This window comes from Arvicanthis niloticus, chromosome 7 (genome assembly GCF_011762505.2).
Source record: "Arvicanthis niloticus isolate mArvNil1 chromosome 7, mArvNil1.pat.X, whole genome shotgun sequence".
Taxonomy (NCBI): Eukaryota; Metazoa; Chordata; class Mammalia; order Rodentia; family Muridae; genus Arvicanthis; species Arvicanthis niloticus.
This window is the reverse complement of record NC_047664.1, coordinates 34,645,298-34,659,767: the sequence shown is the minus strand read 5'-3', so window position 1 is coordinate 34,659,767 and position 14,470 is coordinate 34,645,298. Positions and strand designations below refer to the sequence as shown.

Sequence of the window (14,470 nt, the reverse complement as noted above, 5' to 3'; positions counted from 1 at the left end):
ACTTTTGATCATGGTGTTTAATCAAGGCAATAGTAACCCCAAAAAAGAGGTCTCCAGCAGGGTGCTTCAGGATTTTGAATGGGTCTTTACGGTAACAATAAAAAAATTAATAGCTTATAGGATTTCTAAAAGTAATGACAGGTCAAATGAGAAACAACCCAGAGAATTTAGTTTTGGTGCTGACTATGTACAGGGGACTTAGAACTCATGGCTAGAAGTCAAGGGTAATGGCCACTCACAGAAGTGTCTTAATAGTGAATGTCACAGACAGACCCAGAACTGCTTAAACACAGATTTATTGCAAACCAACACCGAGGAGCCAGAGCGACTTTGCAGGCTGGACACCCCACTCTTTGGGTCTTTGGACAAAGGGGACAGAGTCACCCTGCTTTCCTCAGACCTCAGATGGTGGGGCTTAGAGACCAAACTGTGGCTGTTGTGTTTAAAAAGAAAAAACAGGCAATGTGCCAGCTTCAGTGGCTGAGCGAACCAGGGCAGTACCTCAGGGCAAAGAACTATCTACTTGGCTGGCTGGGATTGAGTCTCACTATGATGGAGACATGTAGATACAGTAGACACCACCACACCATGCACTACACCACGCCAAAGGGATCACACAGAGCACAGGTTCCTGCCACACGGCCTACACCCGACACTATAGATCACTCAAGCTACTTTTTCTACACAGGCTTGTTTGTTGAAACAGGGCAGAAATAAAGAAAAAATGCAACACAGAAAAGAAAACCATGCTACAATGATGAAGAGGAGTTGTCACAGAGTAAAGCACGGTCCTAAATAAAAAGAGGCAGGGCTCCTCCACGGCATTACTCCTTCTGGAAGACTACCCAAAGGATGAGGGTTGAGAGGGCGGTAACTAGGACTAGAGAGAAGACTGCAGATACATACACACCACAAGACTTCCTTCATTAGGTGAGACAGCTTGCATGGGACAGGGATGTGCATAGCCTAGGACCTTGATGGAAACTTCAGGAACAAATAGCTAAGTATTCTGGGTATCTTGTGAATGTGACAGATTCTGCTCCTGGATGGTGACCTTAAGAGAGATTTAATCTACTTGGTGATCAATGTCCAATCACAAGTTCAGACTCCAGAGTGGGTATTTGCAGTTCACCATTGTCCCTTGACCATCATTGTGGTCAACCTGGGCCCACAGATTAACTCCCAGTATGGACTTCTAAGATGTAAACCAGAAATCCCTTAAATAACTGCAATGAACCAGCTCCTGTCTATACAGTTGAATAAGTTCTACAATCTGCTCTTCCAATGGCTTCTTCCAAGCATGTGAACATGGCACTCAGTGCAGGGCTATTTCCAGAGAGCAGGCTGCCTTGGCTTCAGTGGGTCTTAATTCTTGCAGTTTTAATGGTTGGTTATCAGAGTACAGAAATCAGTGCTGTGGTGTGCACACACGCACACACATATGAAAACTAGGCAAATGGAGATGCCAGGCACCAACAGGCACAGAGAGAGTCCTTAAAGGGTTGGAATACCTGGGTCCTGGTCCCTTGGTCAGGTATTCACACACTGGCTGGCCTGGCCACACGGGCTCTGAGCTCCAGGAAGCAGTCTAGTGATAGGCACAGGGAAATCTTCATTTCCTTGGACTCAGTTATAGTTGCCTTCAAGCTAGTGGGTATATTTTTCTTCCTGAGGCATCCTTCAGGGTCAGAGCTCCTTAGGGAGCATAGTTGACATGATCTGCCAATGAACTTCCAAAATGCTGTGATCTCTTCTTGAAGGTACCCAAACTTCAATGCAACATACCCAAGGAGGTCTTGTGGGGAGCAAATAGTGGTGGCTAATCTCAGTTCACTTCAACAAGAATCGAAGCAAGGCAGCAGCAGTCAGAGGGCAGACAGGATCCTTGCCACACCAGGGTCAGAGACCAGAACCTCAGACTTTCTCCCAACATCTCAAACAGACCCCAGTTTCTGCTGCTCTACCCATAAAACTGAGCCAGGTCAAGTGTATTCACAAAGAAATGACCAAGATGGAAAACACACATCACACACACACACACACACACACACACACACACACACACACACACACACGGAGAGAAAGAGAAAGGGACGGGGGGAGGAGACACACACACAGAAAGTGGGGGATAGTAAGGGGGAAGAGGCCCAGAAGTAGCCCCACAACCATGCCCCGTGCCCCATTAGCCCTCATGCAGGTGCCTGGCCCCATACAATCAACTTAGCTCTGTCTGAGCCCAGTCACTCCTTATCCCCAAACAGAAGACAAGCAAGCAGAATAGCATCAAAACAACAGCAAGCAGAGAGAGCAGGGGAGAAAAGAAATGCTGCCTGCAGTGCCTGGTTGCTGTGGAGACAGAACATGTGCTACCAGTAGGCTGGGACATGTCCCTCCTGCATGTCAAACACCTTCATTTAGTGTTGGTCATAGACACTGCCAAGCAGCAGCTGGCCCTGCACCTTCTCTAGTATAGTCTGAAGGTGGAAGGTCAGCATGGAAGGCCTGGTTCATTATGAAAGAAAAAAATGGCTAGGACTGATCAGGAGGAGTGTGTCCCTGGCATGCAGGGAGTGAGGAGGACAACATCTCCATCTCCCCGATGGTGAGGGTTTCCTTTACTTCCGGTCATTAAAACTGCACAGCCCCTGGGGAGATGTTGAACATGGCCGGGTCGAATCGCTGGCCTCGGAAGGGAGAGCCTTCAGCATCCCACCCCTTCTTCAGCATCTCGTGGACTTTCTACAAACAGAAAATAGAGAGATTAAAGGAGATCACAAGGCATTGCATGCTTTCTCCTAGAACAGACTGCCTGCAGGCACAGAGACATCCTGCTTCCTCAGGGCTTGAGGACTTGGGCCAACTGGCCAGAGGACTGCAGGCCCTGCAGTAGTTTGTGCTAAGGGAGGCAACCCCTGACTGTTAATTTCTCTGCAAGACTGTTTTCCCAAGACTGAATTTCTAGCTTTCCAGCTTCAGTTTCCAGTAAAACCCTGACTGATCTTAGTTTGTCTTCGGTCCCTATCCCATTAGGTCTGTCCAAGTTCCACGAAACCCACAGAGCCTACAGTAATCCCCAGGGAGATGATTCAGATATGAAGGGGTGGTGCCCCAGCCCCTTAAGGACATGATTAATGTATGCAGAGGTGTTCTAACACCTCCTGCCCAAGGAAGTTCTTGTCATTGAGAAATGCATCAGACAATACTGGAATTGACCAAGGATATGATGATGCAGAGGCAAGGAGAGACCTCCAAATGTCTAGCTGTGGGCCTGGCAGTCAGATACAACCCACTGCCTTTAGTAAGAGCTGGTAGACTTAGCTCCTCCGAGCCTATGGCCACTACTGTCTAGCCTTTGAAAACCAGAGGCAGACTGGAGCTGTGTGGTTCTAGGCAATGTCCCTGGTGACAGCACTTGTGCCTATGCTAATGGGCTACCCTTCTTCTGAGCATCTGCCTTCCTCAGATGCTACCATAGACATACCCAAGATAAGGAGATCATTCCTTCCTTCTAACCATAAGAAACCTAAAAGACTAACAAGACACATGGCTAGAGATACTTAGTATATAATAGGCCTTCATCTTTGTCCATGAGAAGTGTGAAGCTGTATAGTCTCAAAAGAAAACAAGATGAGCCGAGCTAGATAAACTAGGCAGGAGGCTGCTGAGCCTTAGCCAGCTGCAGGATGAACAAGAGCCTAGTAGCTGTATGGGGACCCACTATGCAAAGGGCAAGCTGCTAGGTTTGTTTTCACAATTGAAGGAGCCCAGGATGCCAAGATAAAGCATAAATTTTTCTCCAGGGCCAAGGTGGAGATGCCTGTGTACCACCAAGTTCACTCACAGGATAGATAGAGTGACACCTGTCTGTGCAATGTCAGTCATGATTTGTTAGGGATAAGTGCCATCAGGCTGGAGAAATCCTAGAGACACATCGAAGTACAGACAGAGCAATGGCACCTGTGTCCTTCCACATAACCCTTCTAGATGAACACCCACTCAAAGAAATCTACCTGGGGAAAAGATGAAGAGTATTCCATTTGTTGGCTTTGGAAATAAGTGACCTTATGGCGACATTAAAGAATTAAAAATGACAAAAGAGGTATATTACCACTTCAAAATTAAAATGCTTTAAAATACAAAGCACTGGTGGTGTTAGAAACACAATTTAAAATTCTGGCAGATTTAGAAAACTTCAAGATTACACCATAAATGGGCATCAATACAGAGCCCGTTGGTAACTGTGACTGCCAACATGCACAGCAGATGGAGGCTGGCAGAGGAACCTGGCCCCATTTCCATTCTCTCTCTGCTAGTTAGGAGTAGCAATCCTAGAGAAGTGACCTCAACTACCCACAAAGCCCCTGCATGTAAGTCCTGACTATGAGCTAACCTGCTATATCAGGAAACACAAAGTCCTAGACCTACCTTTCTAGTTCTGTTTTTTTGCTCAATAAAAGAAAGCGCTAAAGATACTTTACATGGAACCTCAGGGTGTTGTACACTGAAGATGTCTCCAAGGCATTTCAAGCCTAGAAAGGAGCTAAAGCTTCAGCACGGATACTAAGCAGGTAGTGGGACATGTGAGAATTTAACAAAGCCTTAAGAGCTATGCTCCTGACTATCCACAGCCAGAGGCTTCCTTGGCCATCCTGATTCATTCAACTCTGGGGAGGGATTCACACTGGGTCCACTCATGCCTTAGCTCCTTGAAGGCCTTGCTGGGACCTCATATGCGCAAGCACACTCATTCCCTCAATGGCCCTTGCCAGATCCATGACAAGTTCACAGCAAAATCAATTTAGACTCAAGACAAAGCCCTTTCTACTAGACCACAGCATCTTCAAGGTTTTCCTTAGGGTCCTTCTTAGCTGGGTTATTGTTCAGTCTCCTCAGTTTCACAATGCTGGATCACACACAGCTGTGTGGAAGTTGTACATCAGCCATGGGCAAGTCTTCTATGCACAGCTGTAAGGACCTTCTGTTCCATACTCAGGTTTCTGCAATGTCTTATGGGCAAAGAGGGCAGTCTTCACAGAAAGCAAAAACAGGACACCCCCAAAGCCTTGCCTTTGGAGTGAGCCAGCCTGCCAGCTTTCCAGTAGCAGCCCCCACACAGGAGACTGTATTCAGTGTCTGTGCACAGTGCATACATATGAGGATCAGCCCTGCTATCATTTGATCCTTCTGCTAGCCTGTTTCAGACTGGCAGTGAGGAACTTCCTGAGAGCTGCCTTGGTTTACTGGAGCCAAGCACACTACCCTATGCCCAGTCCGGGACAGCAGGCTGGGAAGTAGTCATCACAACCAGGTGATGTAAGAATTACAAGAATGGGAACAAAGCAGCCAGTTCCTGCAGAGGACCATTATTAAGACCGCAAAACAAGGCTGAACTGTTCTTTGTATAAGGTCACATTAAAGAGGCTGGCCTCTTAATTTCTTGAAGACAGCTGTGTGTTTGCTCTCACTGATGCAGACTGTTTTCCATCTGTCCTTGAGGAAGGTGACACTAAGCCATGCCAGAGGGCATCAGCACCAAAGGAAAGAAAGGAGGGCTGTACAGTGTGGAGAGGTAAGTGCAAAGATCAAGGGACAAGAACCTGGGAAGGGAAAGGGAGACAGGGCGCACAGAACCTGACCTATCATGCAAATCCTGCACTGCTGCTAACTCCCAGGCAAGTGGCACTGAGATTGTTTTGACATGTGTCCTGAAAGGGATGCAAACCCAAAGACCTTGAGACTCTCAGGTGCAGAAAGCTGTAGGACCTTCTAGCTTCTCTTAAATCTCATAGTTCAAATCTGCAGAAGACTTCACTCAAGTCTGGCAAATGCACAAAAGCAATTCAAGCCACAATCAATATCTATTTCAATGTTTCTCTACAACAAAGACTTTAGTGACAGCATCTGGGGAAGGTATGAAGAGTCACGCATCCTTGGTCTCTCCATTCTGTGGCACACATTTCTCAGTGGTACTTGCTAGCTCCTCCTTCCAACCCACCCAGGATGATAGCAGCTGCATTCACTTCTCCAGTCAAGGCGGTCTCTTCTCTGGCAGTCACCTTCTATACACATCTAAGCCCTTCTCTGGACAAAGTCCTGACCCTGGGCATAAGAGTGAGCAGATTCATAAGGTCCCACCCATGAGGCAAAGTGTCACAGATAGACCTTCTGTCCAGCAGACACAGGCCAACATGACTGGATTACACTGTGACCAAGCTGTGTAATTACCTCTGCTAATTTGAGATTCTGAAGTTCCAAGTTTCTGCCTAAGTACTTCTGTGTTGCATGGATCTTCCCCCTCACAGATGTCCTTCCCCTCACCACACACAGGGCCAGGACAGAGAAGTAAACCCCAGACTTCTGCTAGAGCTACTCTGAGGCATAATATATCCCGAGACCTGAAAACTGCAATCTCTTTTTGAAGCAGATGATCTAACCAGAACTGTTGTGCAGAGCCTACAGCCAGTCAACCCACCCAGTCCATCATAGGTCATGCTCATGACATGTCCTGGGATGGCCTGGAAGAAGTAAGGACACCAGTGCTGCCTCTAAAGGCTTCCTGACCTCAAGCATAGGAAACGTCATGAAAACAGACTACAGTGGCCAATGCAACAGAGCATATTAAAGACCTCTGCTACAAGATACAATGCCACTCCAAACAAATCATGAAGAAAGGCTCCTTCAGAGACAACAGGGAACACACATTAACTTCTCTGGAGGACTGGGGGCTGCCTTTCTGCAGATAGCCTCTACCCAGTTGCCAATCCTGCTCTGAGCCATGCTTGATCTCCATGTACACAAGCTCATGTGCTGTTTGGCTGGGCATCTGACATGATGAAAACCCGAAGCAACAGCCTTTATTTCCCTAAGTAGCTGCTCTCAGGATTATTAAGATGAAGAACAAATGTGTTTATCTAAGCAATCATTCTGTACCACGAGCAGCCTGTGCCTGGGCACTATACAGGTCAGGCAGAGCCTTCTGCTCTCCAGAAGCTGCTGACCTCACACTCCCTTGTTACAGCCCCAGCACTCCACTCCACTCGCCTCCCTATTTGCTGTGCATTAGCTTCTGGAGTCAAAACCTAAGCTGTGCCACCAGAGCTCACAGTTCAGGTATGAGATAGGGCTGAACAGCAACGTTTACCTGTCCTCAGGTAAGGACTAGGTGACATGACCAGCTGGGCTTCTCTAGCTAGGTAAGGCATTTTAGAACTGAAGCAGGGGCCAGAGGCCAAGCCAGAACTAGCCTATTCCCATGCCCTCTGACCCACCCGCCTGCTGATGGTACAAGGAGGGCCATGGTGTTCATACCAGCTCGTGGCTCTGGGGCTTGCCCTGCAGTTTCTGGTGGTAGTCAAAGGTGAGTCTGTCCAGGACTGCCTGTTCCTCCTCATCCACAGTGGCCATGGAGCGCTCCTTGTTGATCTTGTCAATGTCGATGGGTTCTTCTCCCTCCAGAATGGCATTCCACCAGTACTCGCCAACCTTGCTTAGATTCACCTGGACAAGCAGGGAGAAAACCTGTATCAAGTATGGCAGGAGACAGCTCAAGCCTCTTGGGAAAGAATACTTAGCACTGTGGACAGAGCCTAGTAGAAGACAGTCATACTGTGCTGGAAACACAGCAAAGTGTGTGATGGGCAGATATTCCAGGCTGAGCTTACAACCTGCATAAAGGGAAGGGAAGGTGGCTGAATGAGTAGGTATTTGAGGTCACATGCAGGAACTCTGAGTCAGAGGTTATGTTGAGGGCTCTTAAGGAGACCTGAATCCTACAGGTCTTAGTCCTCAGAGTCAGAATATTGTCTGCCACATGTGTCCACACTTCCTAGGCAGACACTGTTTTCTAAAACCTGGCCTTGGGCCTTTCCACGCTGGTACATTCTGGTACATTCCTGCTTGGTAAGACCTTGTCTCTGCCCAGCTCAAGCAAGTTCCTCCCTTAGCAATGATCTTTCTTCCTTCCAAGAGCCACAGTCAGTCTCCTGCTGCCTTTCTGGGAGGTGGAACCTCTGAGATGAAGCATGTAGCCTAATTAATACATGACAGAATCTTCCAAGGATCCCTCCCATGACAAGGCCTATCCCCACTTCCTCCTTGGTACCTACGGTAACCCTTCAGGCCCAGTTCTTTTTTTTTTTTTTTTTTTTTTTTTTTTGGTTTTTCGAGACAGGGTTTCTCTGTGTAGCTCTGGCTGTCCTGGAACCTACTCTGTAGACCAGGCTGGCCTCAAACTCAGAAATCCACCTGCCTCTGCCTCCCAAGTGCTGGGATTAAAGGTGTGTGCCACCACTGCCTGGCAGGCCCAGTTCTTGACCTCCAATGGTTCAAAGAGGTGCCCAAGAAGAGATGAACTCAAGCTGTAGGATAGTCTAGACCAATGTGGGCAAGCAAAGCAGCATCTGCCCAATACCATGCAGTGTCCTTAGTATTGGAATCTGTACTTATAACCACAGAAACTCAGAAGCCAAGTGGAATTTCAGCAAGAAAGGAACAAAGAACATCAGCAGCATCTTACAAAACCAGTGTTCAAGGGCACAGCTGCTTTTGTCACAAGGACACAGTACGGGACATGCCATTCCCCAAGGCTACTGGTCAAACGGGCACACAAAAGAAACTGGGAGCATTGACAGTAGGCTTTGTGGGCACTGGCTGGATGAGTCATCAGGGAACTTTTATCTGAGTAGACCAAGGTATAATGTTTGCCCACCCTCTAAGATGACGGCGATGGGGTAAACAATACAGCAGTTAGATGAGGTTAAAGGCTGTTACGCCTGACCTGAAGAACCCCAGAGTCAGTCCCTGAGAGTACATCATCTAAGAGGTCAGGCTGGTGGTTGAGGAACATTCATTCAGTGGAGGTTTCCAGAAATGGAAAAAGCAACACAAAAAAAACATGTAATCAGAATATGACATCAGTACCTTGTAACTTCTACTTCTTATGGCCAAAATACAAGAAAGTGAACATAGGGAAGAGGAGCCAGAGAGATGATGCACTGGTTCAGATCACTGGCTGCTCTTCCAGAGGATCTGGGTTTGATTCCTAGCACCTGAATGGTCATTTCCAACTGCCCATAACTCCAGTCCCATGGGACCTAACACCCCCGTCTGGCCTCTCTGAGCACTGTACACGTGTAGTTTGCACACAAAACACTCATATATATAAAATAAACGAGAAAGAGAGAAAAAAAAAAACACTTTTTAAATAGGTAAAAGCACTTGCCTATGGTGGCAGCTCCACCAGTAAATGGCTTCTGCTGTTTAGCCCCAACTTATAAACTATAAACTTGTAAACAAAGCTATTCTAGATCTTCCAATCCACAGGCCCTAAAATGATGTGCAGTTTATGACGTGGGGACCCCAAATAAGCCACAGAAACCCTGATGCTGAGAATTCTGCCCTGTCTTTACCAAGCTTGAGGGATGAAGAACTTTCAAGTAGTAAATATGCTTTCTCTATTCCAGAAGACAGTCTGAGGTGCTTACAGAAGAACTGTTAAGCTGTTGGAAAGAAGAGAGCCTTTTATCTTTATCAATAATGATCATTACTGAGATCTACAGTAGTAAACTATTAAAACACCCTCCCCCACCCCGGGCTCTGTAACATACACACACATTGTCACTATTTAAGATAAAGGCAAATCCTCTAAGTCAGGGCTGTGGAAGGCAGAGCCTCCTTCAGCTCCAAGCCCACCAATAGCACTACAGGGAAAGACCCAACACTGTCTGTAGATCAGCTACTGCTAGTGGACCTTTGCACACCACAAGGACCAGACTCAAAAACTACCACCAAGTCTACACAGATGTTCAAGCCCATAGCTCCACAGACATGATGAGAAATGGAACACAGGTCACGTCTTTGGTTTGCCTCACAGGACAGAGTGGATTACAGCCACCTACCAGATATAAGGGAAAGATTCACTTCCAAGTCTAGAGTGGGAAGATGGGGTAGGGTTCATTCCATTCCAGGCCCACCTGTATACTTAGCAATTCAAAGTTTATGATGAATCCTATCACTTTTTATCATTAGAAATATTTTATCAGGGCTGGAGAGATGGCTCAGTGGTTAAGAGCACTGACTGCTCTTCCAGAGGTCCTGCCACGGAGTTCAATTCCCAGCAACCACATGGTGGCTCGCAACCATCTGCAATTAGATCTGACGCCCCCTTCTGGCTTGCCTGAAGACAACTACAGTGTACTCATATATGTAAAATAAATAAATAAATAAAATCTTAAAAAAAAGAAAAAGAAATATTTTATCTATATTTATTTTCACAGAACTTCTAATTACAGGTACATGCTCAGATTCTTCCAAAATATTGTCAAAAAAGTTAATGTAGCAGTAAGGATCAATGTAAGGGCACTGTGCGTGGCAGACAAGTAATATACTACCACACTACATTTCAGGTTCTTTGGGTATGTGTGTGTGTACAAGTGTGTAACCCGTGTGTGTAAGTGGAGAACGGAGGAGGATGTTGGGTATTTTCCTCTATTACTCTCCACCCCATGAACTATGCTAACTGGCCAGTGAGCTCCTGAGATCTGGCCCCACTCCCCATTTAAGACACAAACATCCATGCCTGGTTTTGGCTGTTTGCTAAAACAAACAAAGAAATAAACCCTCGCAACATGGGTCCTAGGGATTCACATTCAGTCTTCATGCTTGCACAGCAAGTGTTCTACCCACTAAGCCATCTCTCAAGCCCCTTACTCCCCCAGCCCCCAAGCCTTTTTTGAGACCCGGTCTTCTAGTTAAGGTTGACCTCAAGTTCATGATTATCCTGTCCCTGAGAACTAGGATTCAAAATATGCACCACCACAACAACCAGCTTTTAAAATATCTGTAACTAAAACACAAACATTCCTCAGGTGTGCACATCAACTATCTAGCTGAATGTTGCTAGCAGCTGAGGGCTATTATTCCCGAGAGCATGATTTCACCCACACTGCATCACCAAGTATCACCAAAATGCATCACTTATTTATGCTGGTAAAAGATGTCAGCCACCGTGTTTTAAAACAATTTTTTATTGTGAAATTATATAACACTTTTTTTCAAAAGTGAACAGTTCAATGGCAATTGGTACATTCATGATGGTATACAACCAACCACCACATCTATATCCTGAAAACAAGCCCTATAGCCAGTTGTAGTTACTCTTCATTTTACTGTAATAAAATCTCTTAAAAATCTCCCGACACCTCTGGCACAATTACTGTTACTTTTGTTTCATCGAATTTCATACAAATGAAACCTTATACTGCTCTGTGTTGGCTTATTTCACTTATTATAAAGTTTTTGAAGGTCATCAGTGCTGTGGCATGTATCAGAGCTTGCTTCCTCTCCATGCTGAGTAACATTTCACTGGACTGAACTTACCACAGCCTGTTTACCCATTCTCCCCCTTTTGGCTATGGTAAGTAATGCTGCTATCTGCATTGGTTTCTGTTCTCCATTCCTTTGGTATGTACCTAGGAATGGAGTTGCTGGCTCACTTGGTACATCTACTTCAGGTTTCAAGAAACCACCAGTTTCCCACTGGAGCTGGACCACTTCCCCATCCTGGTGCCGCACAAGGGAGGGATCCAGCTCTCTACTCCCTCGTGGACATTTGGTCTTTTGTTGTTTTTTTGGTTATGGCTATTTTCAGGGGTGCAGTAGCTTAACTGTCATTCCTTTGCCTGGCTGCATACAAGCATACGTGGTCCAGTATTTTCCTCAGTGCCCTCTCTCCTAAGGTTCAGGATGCTCCTGAATCTGGGGCAGCAGACCACACCAAAGGTTCTTGGGAAACCCAAGATGTCATTTCCAAAAATTTTGTGAATACTCTGAGTGGGTAGTCAAAGATTAAGTAAGGTGCAGTATAGTGTCAGTGTGATGATTATCCTAACCCTTCACTGGCCTGGCCTCCTTTTCCACAAAGGTTCCTTGAAGCATTTCCTATGCTGTTCTGTCTGGCTCCATATCCTCACACCCAGGACCTATCCTTTACTTTTTATATAGCTTCATGTCACAGAAGTCTTAGCTGACAAGTTCTTAGCATCTTCTAAATAAACTACTTAAAGTGGTTAGAATACACTCGGGTCTCTGAGGGTAGGGTATGGTGTTCTTGATACTGAAGACAGAATCAGAGTTGTTTAAGAACAGAGAAAAAACACTCATAGAGCAGATTTCAAGGGTTCCTGGTTAAAGACCACACCCTGGCAAAAGTAGTCCCATGGCTTGCTTAAATTAGCTGTTTTTGTTTTAACATTTTGTTACTTTGTAACAAGTCAGACTTGCGGAGGTGTAGTTTGCACACATTAAAATTCACCCCCTTGCAGTTTCATCGAGCCTCCACTACAATCTACCCACATCCAGGCCCCTCTCTCCACTTCATTCTGCATTGCTCATCTTGCCATCCAGCTTGTCCAGGTCCAGGATGTCTTCCCCATGAAACCCACAGTTTGTGGGCTTGTATACACAATTCCTTTCTGGATCCTGTGGGCTATGACGTTTGGCAAGACTATTCCATGATGTAGGTGATCGCTATCTCTCCATGGCCATGTAGGTGTTCCTAGGGTTTGGCAGTAGGGTAGGATGCTGTTGTAAGGACTTGTGCATTTTCAACTCTTGGGAGTACAGAGCAGGTCATTAGGGTTGCAATGTGAGCCCACTGGCTAGGCCCACCACCTGGCGCACATGGCAGCAGTGAGGAGAGTTCAGGGTAGCACAGCTCCTCCAAATTGAGCACTATGGGCTTCTTAACAGCTACTCTCATGGGAATACAAGGCATCTCACTGTAATTTTGACTTAATTTCCCTAATGTTACTCAGTTTACTTGTATGCTTGCAACACTACTCATTTCTTATTTGCAAATAACTTCATTTACACAATGCTCAAAGTACAGACAGCCTCATAGGCATTTAGCAGCTGTCCCATTCTGTATGTGTTTGCATAAAACATAATAATGGGTTTTTAAAAATCATTTAAGACTGAAGAACATTGTGTTGGCCCTTTACCCTGAGTTACTTTCTAAGACTAAGCAAGTCTTCTGAAGTAGCAGTCTGACTTCAACGTCCCTGCAGCATAGGACCATAGTCTTCTCTATTTCGCCAAGGACCTTGTCTAGTGTCTCCTGAGGAACCCAGGTGTATCTGTGGTCCACCCGCAGGTATCTTGCAGGGATATTCCCTCTTATCCCAGGCCTTCCCATGTGTGTGTCAAGATCTTAGGACCCTGTCAGGAGAGGTCCCATCTCCTGACAGGCCAGGACACCTGACCTAGCAGCCAGTCTCTCCTTACTGACAGGGCACGGGCACTGCTAAAGTGAGCACCTTCTGTACAAGGAAACTGCTTGCTGCCTCCTGGCCTCCTCCTTTCTCAGTGGCTTAGAAAGTCACTCTGAACCATTCACTGGGTCAGGATTAGGTGGCCCTCTACAAGGTCACTGTGACCTAACCATTTCCTGGTTACACTCTCATTTTCCAAGTCCTCTTTTATCTGCCTGGTCCCAGAACACAATAATTTCCCAGAGGGACCCCAGACTGTCACTGACTGAACAGTGCTCCCAAAATGTCCTCACAAAAAAACTTCACCCTCAGTGTGAATAAACTTACCTCAGCATCCCCCGATCTGTGCCGATGACTCACCAGCATTTATATCCCTTTCCTTCCTTAGTAACGGAACCTCATTTCTATTCAGGGAAGCACTGTGCCCAGTGAGGATGGCTTTACTCCTCGCAGCTGCCCGTGTGATTGAGTTTGGGCCAACGGGAATGTTGTGGGACGTTCCTTCCAGGAAGGCACCTTGGAACAAGGGCAGATAATGGGGTGAGATGACAGCATGGTGGGAGCACCTGTTCAGCTCGACACCCACTGTTGGGAGATGTGGGCAGCCTGACTCCTGTGGATATACTGCAAGCCAGTACTATACAAGTAATCTCCTGATTTTCAGTGTCATCACCTGCCTTTTTGAGCTTAAGAAATTAAAACAAAAACTAAGATGCTACACAGGTCAGACAGGAACACCATGGATCTCATCCAGGGAGGCAAAATATACCTACACTCTGTAGAGTGGGGACAACACAGTGCTACAAAGCTATGTACCACTTTCTTCCTACTACACAGGAGGAGGTGCTGAGGGCCATCCACTGCTCAGCATAATCCTGCCTTCATTTGGAACAAGCAGTCTTAAGCCATTGCCTTCTGTGTGGTCTCCAAGCCTCAGCTCTTCCCTACTAGTGTCCAAGGACAGGAACAATACTAAAAATCAAGACAAAAACTGGAAACGGGACTCAGCCTGGAGACAGCATGGCACTACAGGCATAAAAGGGCTCACATTCTAGTACATACACATGCAAGGTTTGGGACACTTGCCAAAATGCTAAAATAACTTAATCCGTAGCTTCCATTCTGGATTAATGAACATGATCAGTAAGTGGTCTGCAAGGACATCTTCACAGGCCAGGGAATGTTGTTACATCAGGAAAGGT

General features: G+C 46.3%; 1 protein-coding gene across 2 annotated transcripts in view; it reads right to left on the bottom strand.

The window, feature by feature from the left end:
• Positions 1–280: 280 nt before the first annotated feature.
• The window catches only part of Nudcd3 (NudC domain containing 3), an 85,437-nt gene continuing 71,247 nt past the window's right edge, over positions 281–14,470 (bottom strand). Inside the window, exons 5-6 of one of the 2 annotated variants that reach the window (XM_034508679.3) lie at positions 7,309–7,497; positions 281–2,739 (exon numbers count right to left, since the gene is read on the bottom strand). In XM_034508679.3, the coding sequence (XP_034364570.1) occupies positions 2,629–2,739; positions 7,309–7,497 (300 nt within the window). In that variant the 3' untranslated portion in view covers positions 281–2,628. Of the gene's footprint in view, positions 2,740–7,308; positions 7,498–13,595; positions 13,785–14,470 lie in introns of those variants that run through there. The other variant, XR_013111763.1, reaches the window with a different exon arrangement.